This window comes from Camarhynchus parvulus, chromosome 20 (assembly GCF_901933205.1).
Source record: "Camarhynchus parvulus chromosome 20, STF_HiC, whole genome shotgun sequence".
NCBI lineage: Eukaryota > Metazoa > Chordata > Aves > Passeriformes > Thraupidae > Camarhynchus > Camarhynchus parvulus.
In genome coordinates, this window is record NC_044590.1 from 11,493,421 (window position 1) to 11,508,073 (window position 14,653).

The 14,653-nt window shown below is 44.2% G+C and overlaps 1 protein-coding gene across 5 annotated transcripts in view; it reads right to left on the reverse strand.

The window, feature by feature from the left end:
- PTPRT (protein tyrosine phosphatase receptor type T) overlaps positions 1-14,223 on the reverse strand; it is a 483,857-nt gene extending 469,634 nt beyond the window's left edge. For all 5 annotated transcript variants that reach the window (XM_030963017.1, XM_030963016.1, XM_030963015.1 and 2 more), the window contains exon 1: positions 13,791-14,223. In XM_030963017.1, coding sequence (XP_030818877.1) covers positions 13,791-13,860 — 70 coding nt within the window. In that variant the 5' untranslated portion in view covers positions 13,861-14,223. The remainder of the gene's footprint in view (positions 1-13,790) is intronic.
- Positions 14,224-14,653: the final 430 nt, after the last annotated feature.

Consider the following 14,653-nt stretch of genomic DNA (forward strand, 5'->3'; position numbering starts at 1 on the left):
TTAAAAACAACTGATTGGCTTTTTTCACATTTTTAACTACTGCTATCTTTTACCTTTTTTACGTCTCTTAACAGAGTTGTCACAGTGGAAAATCTAGAAGTTTCCTAAATAACTCCAATCACTCTGACAGCCTCAGAACAGGAAAGGATCTGCAGATTTACTGGGCATATCCTATGAGCACACAGACAAACACCTGCTGCTGTGCCACTATAAATTCCTAGAATATCATTTAACATGGATGGGCATTGCAGGAGCACAGCAGGAATGAACTGCCACTAAATGCCTTGCAAAAGGAGAGAGCAGAGTAAGGAAAACGGATTGGAAGCCTCGGGGCATGAAGAAAAAGGGAAGTTTTGAAAAAACTCATTATAATTTGTTCTCTTTAACTCTATGGTAATATCAATGCTGAGAACAATAGCAAAAAAACAGGGTTGAAGCTAATTTTCAAGAGACATTAATTCCCTCAAGTTGACTGATAAATAACAGTGTTTTCTCTCCTCCTTTTTGTCTTTAATGGCATTCAAATGATTCCATTTAATTGCAACAGCACTGGTTTCCCCACCCAGCTTTCTATACTCCAGTGAAGCACAGGGTGACCTTAATTGTGTACATGATGCTGATTTTGGTTCAAACAAGAAGTATGAGTGCGCCATGTAGCAAATACAAATTTAAACAAACCCATAAAGGCTCAAATCCCAATTCATTGCAGTCCAACTGCCTCCTTGCAAGTCTAAGCCACAGTAAAATTCCTGGTAGCCTTTCATGATCCCCTCACAGAGGAGCTGCCTGCACAGCTCTAAGGACATGTACTATCAATACAATACAGGTTAAGTTTCCAGGCTCCTATTTTGTCCTGAATTCTCATAAAAGAAAAATTTCCAGTGCCGTCTAGTTCTGAGCAATTATCTAAGTCACCATCCTGACACAGACAGAGCCTGAGAAGTGACAGCTCTGCCTTCCTGCATGAATTAGGTGCCAGTGGAATTTAAATCTGTGACAGCAAAAAGCAAATCTATTAATTCCAACACACTTCCCTTAAATTCCCGTGGCTTGTCAAGAGCTCCTTTCACTACATAGAACCACAAATTGTTTAGACTGGAAAAGCACTTTACTCTGCCCAAATCCCCAAACTTCTGTTCATTTCCCTGCTTTATCAACTCTGGGGGGATACAAAAAGAGTTGAGGGTGTTGCAGAGTTACACAGAGAGCAGCAAACTCCCCCTGTACATTCATGCAGCCAAAAAGAGAAGTTCACAAATTCCTGACCACTCAGGTGATGGGCCTGCCTGCCACAAAGGCACACTAAGAAAAGAGAAATATTAACATCAATAAATAATCAAGATTTCCCAAGGGTCTTAGCTGCACTAATAGGTTATCCACAAAACCCTGTGCCAATCTTCTTGCAGGTTTGACTGAAAAAAATCACCTGAGCACACACTCCTGCCACAGGATCTTTAGTTGGTTATGCAAAAGATGGATGGCCCTGACTGGAGGGGCAGCTACTCAATATTTTGTTTTATTCTTACTGTTAGCTCCGTGGGCCCATGCATTATTTACTGCACACTATGCAAACTGAGCTCCACAGAGAGAATTATTAATTTCCTCTCAGGTTTCTCCACAGCTATAGAATTTCTGGACTTTCACCAGCATTCAGACACCCTCACCACACCTCCTCAGAGCTCTGTGTTCAACCCTGTCTCTTTCAGGCACTCAAAGATTGAGGATTAACCCATGTTAACATAATGTGATGTTCCCTGTGAAAAACGCCAATCACTTGTTTTTAGAATTTTAAAAGTTTAATAGTAATAAAATGGTTATAAAAATAGTATTACAATTAGCGTAATAATAATTTGGACAATTTGGATTTAGGACAATATGAGAAAATAACAACAAAGAGTAAAAACAGTCCAGGTACCTCTTTCTGGGCAAAATAAGCTCGAAAAAGGACCCACGTTAACAGAGGATTAACCCTTAAAAGCAACAGCCTGTTGCATATTCATACACCTCACACATGATGCATAAATTCCATTCAAACACAGGATTCTGTCTGGTCAGTGTCAGCTTCTTCCTCTGAATCCTGACGGGGTCTTCAGAGCTGAGCAAGGTGGGAAGAACTCGATAATGGAGCAATAAATTCTCTTTCTTTGAAAGATTTAGGTGTCCTATGGCTGCTATATTGGAGTCCTCTCTTTAAAAAAGTATCCTACATAGCATAGTTTCTATTTTAACATTTTGTTATAACCTAAAACTGTATTTAACACACTACTTAAGAAAATTAATACAGCATAACTTTCTAACACAACACATATAATATTCATTTTAATATTTGCAAAAAGCCAATCATAAAATACCCATTTTTCACGTTCCCCATTGGCAGCTCAGGGATTTTTAGGGTGCTCAGGGTCCTGCATGCACCCCTCACACAGGTGTGATGTGACACCTAAAGCCCTTTTTGGGGCCCCACCTCAGCCCCCCAGGGTAAGAGCTGATGCTCCCCTGCCTCAGCTCTCCAACAATTCACCCACGAGCACTCAGGAATTCTGCTACAGAAATAAAAGCATCACATGCCTAACACTCCTCCTCTCTCTGACTGGTACATTATGTGCTTCTTCAGCACCTACAAATCATATTTACTGCACTTCTAATTGGGTTTTGTTTGGGCTGCTTTTCTGTTTGCTTGGGGGCTTTGGCTGAGGTTTTTTGTGGGGTTGTTTGTTTGTTTGTGGTGTGCTCTGCTGGTTGGGGTTTTTAATCCCACACTCACTATTTGCCCCCAAGTTAGATAAGGTCTAAATGCAGATTTGGGGGTGAGAGGGATTTGAAGGGGCAGATGATACAATCTTGCCTTCACCACGATGTTGTTGATATTTAACAGATAATCAGATTAATTAAGAAAGAGCAGAGAAGCATTAGTATGTGTTATCACTTATGCTAAATACAGCATCATCACTTTTTTTTTTCCTCACTCTACCTCCTCTTCTGTTCCCTCTTCAACAGCATTATAATAAAGTCAGAAGTTTTAGAGGAAAAAAAGCCTGCAGTGGATTGTTCAATTTTTTGTCCTGTCTAAATTAAAGTGACTCAGACAGAGCTCCCACCATTTCCTCTGGGACACAGTTCCACAGCTTCACTGATCTGCAGCAAGATTTTGATATTGCCCAAAGTAATTATTTGCTTGTTTTTATCTCATTCTATTCCTTTCACTGTACATTAAATATTTCTCCCTTATTCCCCTTCCTTCCCTCTGAGGTACTCTCCTCTTCACAGCTCCATTCTCAGTTAGAGATCCAGAAATTAAATGGATTTAGATACTGTAAATCTCTCTTCAAAGAGGAGAAATTGCTGTCACTTGTGTGTACTCTCAATATGTTAATTTGTCACTCCTGGAAATAAGAGGATGCTCAGGGGGAATATTCCAGGCAGAAAAAACATCCTGATATATACTTTTTAAAATACAAACACAGCAGGTGGCACATTCTGCCCTTAGTGCACTTGCTGCTTTTCAAGCCCACGTTCAGTTTGATGCAAATATGCCACCAATTGCCAGTCAGGCCTCTCAAAAATATCAGCATTAATCACCCCCAGATTTCTCTCCTCCACTCAAAAATCACTTTGTATACACCTTCACTCTGCATTTACATTGTAATACTACTCAGGATTTCTGCTAAATTTCTGTTTGAGACGCTCAACGCCAACATTTTCTTTAAGAACTGAAAATTTGAAAGTTTACCATCACCAAGCAAAAACTTACAAATGAACTACTTCTGAATGTTCTCAATTTTAATAGAAATATCTGAAGTCTGAATGTGATGAGTGATCCCTCTGCTATCCCCTATGAGGAAGAACTCTGTGGGTAATCCAAAGTGGATAATCCAAACACTCTCCTGTATTCTCTCCAGCAATTCTAGCATGAATTACACTTGGCAAGCAGCATGATACAAGTTTGGGGTTTATGTATTGTTAATGCTGCTGCTGTTTCATGTTTTAAATACCTGCAAGTCACCCTGAATTCAGTGACCATTGGGAATTGACCACAGTGACCACTAAAGGACACAAGGAAATTTAATATTTCTTTTACTGAAACACTCATTTCCTGGGCATTCTGTTAGCAGTAGCAGCTCATCAGCATGGAAGCAAAACCTCTTTAAAAATTCAAGCAAAACAAAAAACAAAAACTAAACAAAAACAAACAAGCAAAAAACCACACCATCAAAAAAATCCCACACCAAAATATCACACCAAAACCCAGGAGTGATTCAATATAGACAACTGCCAAGTGACCTTCAGAAATCACCAAGCAGCATTCCAAAACATTACTTCCTAGCCATTATCAGAAATGGCTTTGTATTATTACTAGAAAATCAAAGTGCAAGGGTAAAGCAGATGTCCAGTGCAGCTGTACTCCGTATGCTAATTTTCTTTACAATAAATATGCACAGAAAACTTAATAAACACATTATAGAACACGGAAATCTTTAGCAAATAGAAAAGCTTTATTATAAAAGATGCAAAGTTGAGCGTTTACTTTAAAAGGGTTATTTTTGCTTGGTAAGTTCATTTAAGGACAATTAATTATACTTTCTTATTTTTGCAGGCTCTGGCCTTGGCAGTCTCCAGGGTTATCCCTGTGCCAACAGAGACACTGTGTTTATTTCCAAGCTTTCCACTTCTCTGATCATTCCTACCACGTGCTGATAGCTGTTAGTACATACACCATCTCCCATGTTTTAATCATAAAAATATTTACTGTTTGCGTAGGAAACCCTATCGCCAACAAAAAATTTATTCAGGAAGCTGGGGAAATGTTTTGACCAACATTTGCATAGCAAAAATCTCTTTTAAAATGAGATTTTTTTTTTTTTTTTTTTTTTTTTTGAAACCTATTATTTTTTTAGTAGATCACATGGATTCATCCTCCCTGATGGAATGTTTGAACCTCAAAAACTGAGGGGAAGCGCCTGGTTTAGAGCAGCTTTTTTCAACAAAATAATTATTCAGGTTGTATTTACAGGAAAGTCCAAGTGGGTCTGGATTTAATTTATACAAATAAATTCCCACTTCCCAAAATGAAACAGTGGGTGCAATGCAGCATCCCTGGCAAGGACCAAGTGCACCGGAGTGCCATGGAACCAGGGGGATGCTGGCAGCCATCCAGCCCTGCTCTCTGTACCTGCCTTGCCAGGCAGGAGAGCAGCAGAGGCCCCAGGGCACCTTCCAGAGAGGGAATGAGTCAGTGCTGGCACAGCAGCCAGACCACAGGAGCTTCCAGCCACCCATCTGAAAGTCAAATCCATCAGCTGATTGCACCCTGTGCAGCCAGAGCCAGCAATGCACACACAAAAAATCTGTCTCAAGTGAAAGGTTAAAAACCAGATCTTTGAAGGGAAGGGGCAAAGATGAGTGACTGGTTTTATTTAGGTGGGTGATGGCTCCTGGATGTTTAATAAGGGTTGCTGCTGCACAAATTGAGGCACATCTGGGCTGTCTGGCACAGGCTCTGACCCAGGCCCAGTGAGGCACTGAGGTACCCAAAAAATCCTGATCTATTGTAAGTGCAGGGCCACTGATGAAGGCAGGAATGATGAGGAGGACTCCATGTTCTCAGAAGGCTAATTTATTATTTTATAATACTCTATTGTATTAAAGAATACTATACTAAAGAATACAGAAAGGATACTTAGTGAATGGTAAAAAGATAATAATGAAAACTGATGACTCTCTCCAGAGTCCTGACACAGCTTGGCCCTGATTGGCCAAAGAGTGAAAACAACTCACAGCAGAATGCAATGGAACAATCACCTGTGGGTAAACAATCTCCAAACCCATTGCACGTGTGAGCACAACACAGGAGAAGCAAATGAGATAAGAATTGTTTTCCTTTTCTCTGAGGCCTCTCTGTGCCCTTCAGCTTCCCAGGAGAAAAAAAATGGTCAATGGAATCATGTCCAGGGAATGTGAATGCCACACTGATCAGCCACTGTGGGACAGCCAGAGTGTAAATATAACAGGCTTTTCCTCTCACATGCTTATTCCTTCCCATTTCTGAAATAAACAGTGTGCAACTGTCGTGTGAGCACATGAGAGAGCTATGAGATACCAGCTGAGCTGGAGGAGCAACAGGGAGATCTGCTGCTGACAGGGTTAAGGCTCGTAAAATATTAGCAACTGGCAAATATAACAGATAAATAGATGCTTTTCTAAGCAAACCTAGAATGGGCTGCTGGTAAATTCAAAATATTCACATCGGTTTAGTTTGTGAAGGGAGATACTCAGTCACTGAAATTAAAGACAAGAGCTAGGTGCTGTATCCCACATTTCAGGCTAAGGAGCAAAACTTGCAGCCATGAGCTATCTCACAGTGACTTTAGTGCACATTTAGCTTAAAGAAAGGGGCATTCTGTTAGCGCCAGCCACCCTCCCAGCCTGAGAGCATCCAGCAGCCCACTTCAGAGCTCTATTTTATGTCTGCTTCCTCACTGTTTCTGTTCTGGCAAAGTCCTCTTTCCTATTTCTCTTCCTGCTGCTATAAATTGACCATATCCTCCTTCCTCTCCTTCACTAACCCCACCAAACACCAGGATCCTGCCAGCTGCCCCCTTCTTGCTTGACTGTGGCACTGCTCACGTTTCTGCTGCTCTGTCTCCCCCTTACACAACTGCAAAGAAAACGTTCTTCAGGGTATCAAAAACCCCAGTAATTTGTGCCTCTAAAGCCTTTAGCAGTTGGCTCTTCAAGGATTCCAAAGGTACTACACAACAAAGCCATCCCTTCAGGTTTAATAAACAATTAAGAGGGGAAAAGGAGTTTCTATTAAAGAGACTCGTTAGGAGAGGAGCTGGTACCACTGCAAAACTGGCAATTGCCTCTCTGGGGTGAGAAGGTAACAAGGAGAAACAATGAGAAGGTCACGAGCACTTCTGCCCAGCCACTTGACAATCACACCCAAGCTAGAGACCAGAGAAAGCACAGAACAGACTTTCTAGAGAGATCACCTCTTTTAAACGTGAATGAAAAACACCAGAAGTAGCTCATTATTGTTTATCTTGGTGCTTTTCTTAAGAACTAATTAGTAAAAATTCTTGGTACCAGCCAAAAGCAGCAGCAGAGCTACACAGACAGCCTCTTGCCTCAGCTCGTTGGGTTTTTTTTAAATCTACCTCTCAGCTACGCACCTCTGTAGAAACATCAAAACCACAAAATATTTCCCTGAGAAATGACTGACTGTGGTAGAAATACACTGCACTTTACACTTTCAGCAGCAACTGTTCCCATTAGAGCACTGAATTCCCACCTAGGAATGCAGAATGAGATTTGGGCTGCCCCCACCTAAGTGGGTACATGTTGACAGCAAATCCCTTTTCTGGAGAAACGAACCATCAAGCTCAGCAGCTTCCCATCCTGCTGACAGAAGTGCTCTTCTGCTTATCCAGCAAATGCTACTGCACTTCCAGTAAACATTTCTAAAGGAAGAAAGGCCCATTATAGAGCAGTCAGATTGCTTTAATTCCCTTCTTCCTCCCCTGCTTTGTGCCCTACTTCTACTAGTTGGTCACAATCACACACTGGCTTTTCACTCCTACAAATCATCATTATCTTCTCAAATAAACAAAACCACGTGGCACCATTACCATCACCTACTCCACACTTTGTCATTAAATAAAAGACCCTGAAAGCTCACTTCAAAGTTGGTATATTTGCCTATTTAGGATTTCTTTTCTCCCCTCTGCTATTGAGGGCTGATCTTTGAGTCAGTCCTAAGGGGAGGAAGATTCACACGTGTTCAGATTAAGGTAGCAGCATCAAATTCAGCAGTGCTGGAGTCAAAAGCATAATATTCCAATAAAATATCCCCAGCACAGCCTGAAGCCCTACTTCTGCTCACAGAGGTAATGATACTTTCTTCAAATTCAAAAGAGGAAGGATTGATTCTCAAGCAAAAAAAAAAATGTATAAACTCTGGCTGAAGTGGTGATACTCTTGATTTTGTTGTTCTTTACAGCATTGCAGAAGAGACGAGTGGAGCAGCCCTCCTTCACTCCACAGCTGAATTCACAGCCAGGAGCTGCTTCCCAGTGATTCAACACAGTCACTACCAGGAACGAAGCTGAGATTGACAAGGATATATGTGGAAAAAAAAAGTGATAAACTCTGTTTCCTCTGTAAAGCCAGATCTGAAGCCGTTTCAGCTAAGCAAACATGAGATATGGGACACTTTGAGCACTTCCAGCGCAAAGGGAGCAGCATGGCTGAACAAAGAGCTTTGCGTAGGCGGAGGTTGCTCAGGCTGCAGCACTGATCTGTGCCCACACAACATCATCAGCTGTCAAACCCCACAGCCTTCCTGAGAGATGAACTCAAAAATATCAAGGAACAAGAGCCAGGTCCCATCCTCCCAAAATTCATAAGCAGCTCAATCATTCTTCAACTACATGAGCAGCACGGCTTCAAACGGCAGCAGAATTCACCAAGTCGGTTTGAATTCCCAAGGCTGCAGTCCCAGGGGGATCCTGCTGGAGAAAAGGAATCAAGCAACTGGCCTTGGATTGATTTACAAGCACTACTTAAAAGAAAACAAGATAACCAGAGGAGACCAAGCACTAAGTAGGTTCTTTCTTCCTGGGGTTTCTTGTCCTGTTTTACCAGGACTTCCTCGAATTACATCATCCTTAACTGGGGCATAAAACAACACCTTAACAGCCTTCCTTCTCCAGAGATCCTTGTTTTCTTTAGCTGAAATGTCTTTCTTATCAGCATTTTCCTCTGGAACGTGCAATGTCCTGCCATCCAGCTTACAAAGCATTTGACATCTCTGAACTGCAGTGATAGATGGGATGTATTTATTGGATATTAAAAAACAAGCAGGACTGATTAAATGATGCATAGTCTGATTAAGACAGTAATTGTCTCCTTTACCATGAAGATGTATGATCTTTAGAGCTCACAATAATGAACCCTTTTTTGTTATGTAATGACAAGTGCACAGAAAAATAGGACCAGGCTGTGAGAAGTCCTCACCGATGCCATCAACAACATCCACCACCTTTGTGTGCCTGCTCTTTTTCTCTGTTTTTGCCTGGAATGACATTCAAAAGTAAGGGAGAGAACCAGGCCAGGAAGGTGGCAGGGTAAGAGGTAGGTAAGGATGTCTCAAAAATAAGCAGAGACCACCTAAATGAAGGTACATCCAAGTAATACCATCCAGCACAAAAAAGGGAGAGCACCAGCTAAAGAAAAATAAGAATACTAGGAACTGTGAGTGCTATAAAAAAAGTGACTCCAGGCCAAATACATTGGCTTCAATGAGCCAAGTAATGCTGCTCCATAAAACGTTCCAGAAATACCAGGAAAGCCATATAGCACCTTCTTATCAAGAATATGAGCACAGAGCCAAGGAATGGCAACCCACGAGCCCTTCCTCAGGGGAGTGGAGCCCTCTGCTACTGAGGCAAGGGGAGACACAGAAGGTTTCCTGCTTCACAGATGGAAACCTGGACTACAACTTGTTCACAGCAGCGGGTGACCCCTGCATGCTGCTGCTATTTCAAATTCATGTAAGGAAAGTCTCATCTATGGATGTTCCTATGAGCATTTTTTTTTTGGAAGCTCAGTTACATTTTTAATCTGTGCCTTACAAGACACCGAGGAAACAGACTGCAGCAGTTTCCATAAAAAATTAAGGGATGTCTCTCTAGAAAGACAGAGGGCTTTATATAGCAATGCACACACACACACATCCTGCTGCTCGTCACCCAAACACCGTAAGGGTTTCTGGGGATGTCAACCAGGCTGCAGGATTTCTGTGGGAAAGCAGAAGTGTTATCACTCTCATCACTGAGCAAACCCATGGATACAACCGGATTTTGGTAGGTGGATTTCAGACAACATCTGCTATTTTTATTCTTTTTCTTAATTAGGGCCACATTAAATCAGTCTCAAATTTGCCTGTTGCCAAAATATTTAAGTTCCAATGCACACCTCTCCATTGTACAGTCAGTGCTTCCCATTCAGGCAAAGAACAATACCTGCCAATACACATTCGTGCACCTCACTTATAAAATCACAATGAAAATTACCAGAGGCATAAAACAACTATTATGATAAATAATGAGCTTTAAAAAACCCACACCATACACATAGAGAGAATCAGAGACACTGATCCTTCTGTGCTGAATGTTATTCAAGAGGATTGTCAGAGCAATGCTGAACAGATCAATTTATTTCTCTTTCTTCTCTCCACTTAACTGGATTTCATGTACAAAAGTAATTGTTCCTATAAGAAACAACCCTTGTCCGTGGCTTTCGAGGTTCAAAGCCTCAGACCTACATCTTTACTACTATTCGGGTTTCCATGGCAACAGATGATGGTGCCTTCTGAAAAAAAAAATATACTTTAATATTCTACAGTAAGTGCCCCAAATCATTCCTGTAATATTAATGAAACCTGGAGCACGTGGGCCTGCACGCAGAGCATAACAGACTTTAAAAGTACAATTAAACAAGAGAAGCAGAGCTCAGGGACTTGCGGGAGGGTGGATGGTTAAAAAGGGCTCTGCATTTGTAAAAGAGAAGGATTATCCCTCAGAGATTCACAAACGCCTTTATACACACAGTGACCTTTCGTTGCCACTGTCGAAAGAGGCAGTTTCACAACATCACCTTCTTAGGATTAATTGTTTATGTATTAGAAAACAAATCGAGCCAGCCGGGGATAAAAATAAAGTGGAATTGTGGCGCTAACAGCTCCCCAGAGGGAGAGAAAAGTGATTATTGAGTTAAATGGCTGCATTGTTAACAACTGCCACACAGAGCAGCTCGCTCAGAAAGGCCCGTTTTTCACCGCCAATTTACTGACAGCAAAACCTGAGCAAATGAACTCCTACTAAATTAAGGCTTCCCCCAAAAAATCTCCTTGCAGTTTGCTCCCTTTTCATCTTCTCTCCTGGCTGGACGAGCCCTGTGTAATGAACTCTCAGCTGCCGCAAGTTCGCAATGTGGCAGCAGCCCTTGGGAGCGTTCGAGCTCTGCCAGCAAAGCAAGGAGCAGGACAGGGGAAAATTAAATTAAGCACTGCCATCAGAAGAAAAATAAGTGTTAAATAATCTGGTGTTCAGGTCAACAGCCCCCATGTAAACCTTCTGTCCTACTTTCCCCACCGGATGCTTTTTCACAGCTGCAAATGACTTTAATCTCTCTATTTATCTCCCTGCTTTGCTAAAATCCTCACAAAACAGACAATAGCAAAGTGTGCCGCAACTGCAGGAATACCCCACATGTTCTGCTGGGAGAAAAACCACACACGGACTTTCAGGAGAACTTCCCTGTAAGTAATGCTGTTCCAAAATCCTGAAAGAACTGGGTACCGCTATCATTACCTGGTTCTACTTCTGTGTCTGGCACGGAAAAGCAAAGCATTTAAACTAGCAGCTGACCCTAGAGCTGACAAAAAGTTTAGAACCTCGAAAAGCATATGTTGAGTTACAAATAAATACAGAGACTGCAGGGAAGGGGAAGTAATTACTGGGGAGAAGAGTTATAAATAGAGTGATAGAGAAATTACATAAAGAAATGAGTGGTAGCCAGCTCCCTCAGGATGAAACGAGGTATTCCAAGGAAGAACCATGAGCATTCTGCTGTCTCCTTGTAGTATTCCTAATTTTAAGTTGGGAATAACACAAAGCAGCAGCAGCTGTGCAAATCGGGTAGGAACTGAGTATGTTTCCTCTTGACTTGTGCCTTTCCTATTTCCTAGTCCAGCGAACACTTAGGAAAATAAGTTTAATAAAAAAAAAAATAACAGCCAACAACTTGCACAGTGATTTTTCGGGATGTTTAACAAAAGGCTGCTGTATAAACACAGTAGTCTTTGAAAAATAACCGGAGACGGGAGGTATTTGCATCCTAAAAGTTATGGAGAGAGCACCACCTGATGGAAGACGTGGAAAGACACCGATGGCATTAACTGGAGCCACTCCAAACTTCACGGAATTTTCAGGGGCAAAGTGCACCTGCAAAATTTTGCTTTTTACCGTTCAAAAAAAATTCCAAAAATCAGCTACGGGGCACAGTCCAGACCAGTACACTTCACAGCAGATATTTATTTTAAGAGTAGAAAGGTTTCTCCTCATTTCAGTACTACAAGCAGTTCAGAAAACAGTTATTAAGATCAGTGCCTCTTACTTTGGATGGCAGGATGCACACTCAAATAGGAGGCAGAAGGGGATACTAATGATTTTTTTTAAAACCCTCACAGTTACTATTTCCACTGAACTGATAATTAAAATATTTCATGGCTTTCCTAAAAATAATTGAAATATGTTAAATTTTCATGCGTTTAGCTCATATTACATTATCTCCCTCAAATACAAAGTGTCTTCTGCCCCCTTAAAACTTTGCTATTTTCCCAGAACACTCTTCTTTCCAAGCATCTGGCTAAATGATTCATCAAAAGCCCGGGATCTAATCACAATTGATATGACAAGTGTCAAGAACACGAAAACAGTTGGAAGGGAGAGAAAAGAAGGGGGGGAAATAAATAGCTCCACATATTGCTTACTCAAGGAAGCAGTTATTTAACTAGGTTAGATTTCCCAGCCTCTCTAATAAATCTGTGCCTTGTGCAGTTGCCTAGCAATGTAAACACGATCCCGGTGGTGTCAAAGGCAGCCGGGCTGGTGACAACACCTCCAGCCAGCCCCGTCCCTGAGCCCAGGGGTTCGGGGAAGGTGGGCACGGCGCTCAGCATCCCCGACACGCCACTGCTGCTGCTCTCAAACAGCGAGACAGTCTCATCCGAGCTGCTGCTTCGAGTCACAAAAACCTTCTTGTGCTTGAGATGAACTCAACTTAGTTTCGTGCCTGCAGCACGCCCAAGTCAATGAGATGTATCCCTGGGTTAAGTGACACAACACAGGGAAATTTTACTCGTCTCAAATATACACGTAGTTTTAAAATACTTTTTTTTCCTAAGTCAAGAGAGAAGAAAGCTATAACTGCTTATCTTTTAGCATGAGCACAAACTGCAGTGAGAAAATTAATGTATTGCAAGATCCAGGAGACAAACAAGACCCATGTAGCTTTGGATTACCTACAAAATAGCACAGGAGGAGAAAGCCAGCTCTATAAGCACCTGTCATCTTCAAGTAATTCAAACTATGCCTAAAGGAACTCGTAGGAGTGGGAAAATAGCCGGCTACTATTACTGTACACATGCCAGGGAGCAAAGTACTCCTAAACATCAGCGACAGACAAAGTGACAATTGGGAAGGAGCCCCCCGAGAAAGTTCCTGGAGCTGTGACATGCAAGTGCTGAAACAGCTGACACTAAACTTCCCAGAGCAAGCCCAGACCCCTTCCCCTGACCGGAGGGGACAGGCAGCGGCTCCCCCCCGCGCTCCACATCCCGCAGGAGCCAACTCCTGCCCGGGGCTCGCAAACCACCAAAAAACACCTCGCGCGTCGCGAATCCCAGAATAAAGGTGAGGCTGCCATAAAGGCGATGCTGTCACCTCTTGCCACACGCAACTTTGGCAGGAGCGAGTCCCTCCCGGCCCCAGCCCCGGCGGGACCCCCGCACGGCCGGGCAGAGCCCCTCGCATCCCATCCCCGGCGCCTCCCGGGTACCGAGGCTGCTCGCTGCTGCTGGCCAGCGCCTTCCGAGGCGCCTCCATCCCCCGGGTGGCACCGGGAGCTCCCTGCGAGGCCGCGGGGCTGGAGGCGCGGAGTTCGGGCGGCCGGGAGAGCCACCCGGGGGGATGCAGGAGCGGGGCACCGGCCGGGCGGGCATCACTCACCTGGGAAAACCTGTCCGTCCGCCCTGGGTAAGAGCTGCAGGAAAAAGACGATCGCGGCCACGCCGGTCATCCTTCCCCGGAGTTCACCTGCCGGAGCCGCTGCCGCGGAGCCGCTGCGTGCCCGCCGCTATCCCCCGCATTGGTGGCCGTGCGCGGCGGCGGCCCCGGCAGCCGGAGCCGCGGTGCTGCTCGGAGCGGGGAGCGCAGCGGGGCGGGCGGGAGGTGCCCCCCGAGCCGAGCCCAGCGCCGGCCCCGCCCGCGCAGAGCCGGCCCCGCTGCCCCCCCCGGGGGAGCCGCTGCCAAGCGGAGCGCGGGTTTGGGGGTGCTCGGTGCCTATGGAAGGCCGGATGATCGCACGCAGAGCGCCCCGCGGTAGCGGCTGGAGCGCAGCATCGCGCGGCGCAGGCAGGTTTGCTGCCACTGCCCTGGCAGCGAGGGGCTGGCGTTAAACGGAGGGCTGGGATTGGGGGTGGGATTGGGGCCGGGAGCGGCGCGGGGATGGGATGGGATGGGAAGGGAGCGACCCTCTGCTGGTGCCAAGGAGGAGATAGACCTCCCCCTCCGAGCCCTGCTGTTTGATGGGGCGGCTGCTACCAGCAGCTCACGGGCACCTACAGCTGAAAATAGTCATTTCCATCCTTATTCACTTTACTTTCGGGAGTTCACTGTTGAACAGCGAGGCACACCGCGCCCTGGGCACTCCCAAGGCTTAGGCACAGGCAGGGAGACAATTCCGGGTGCAATTCTAAGAATTGCTGTCCACAGGCAACTTCTTGACCCAAAATGCTAAGGGGGAGGGGGAAGAAACCCAAGGCCCTGAATACATCAGTCTGGATCAGGCACCTGGGCTGGATTCGCACAGG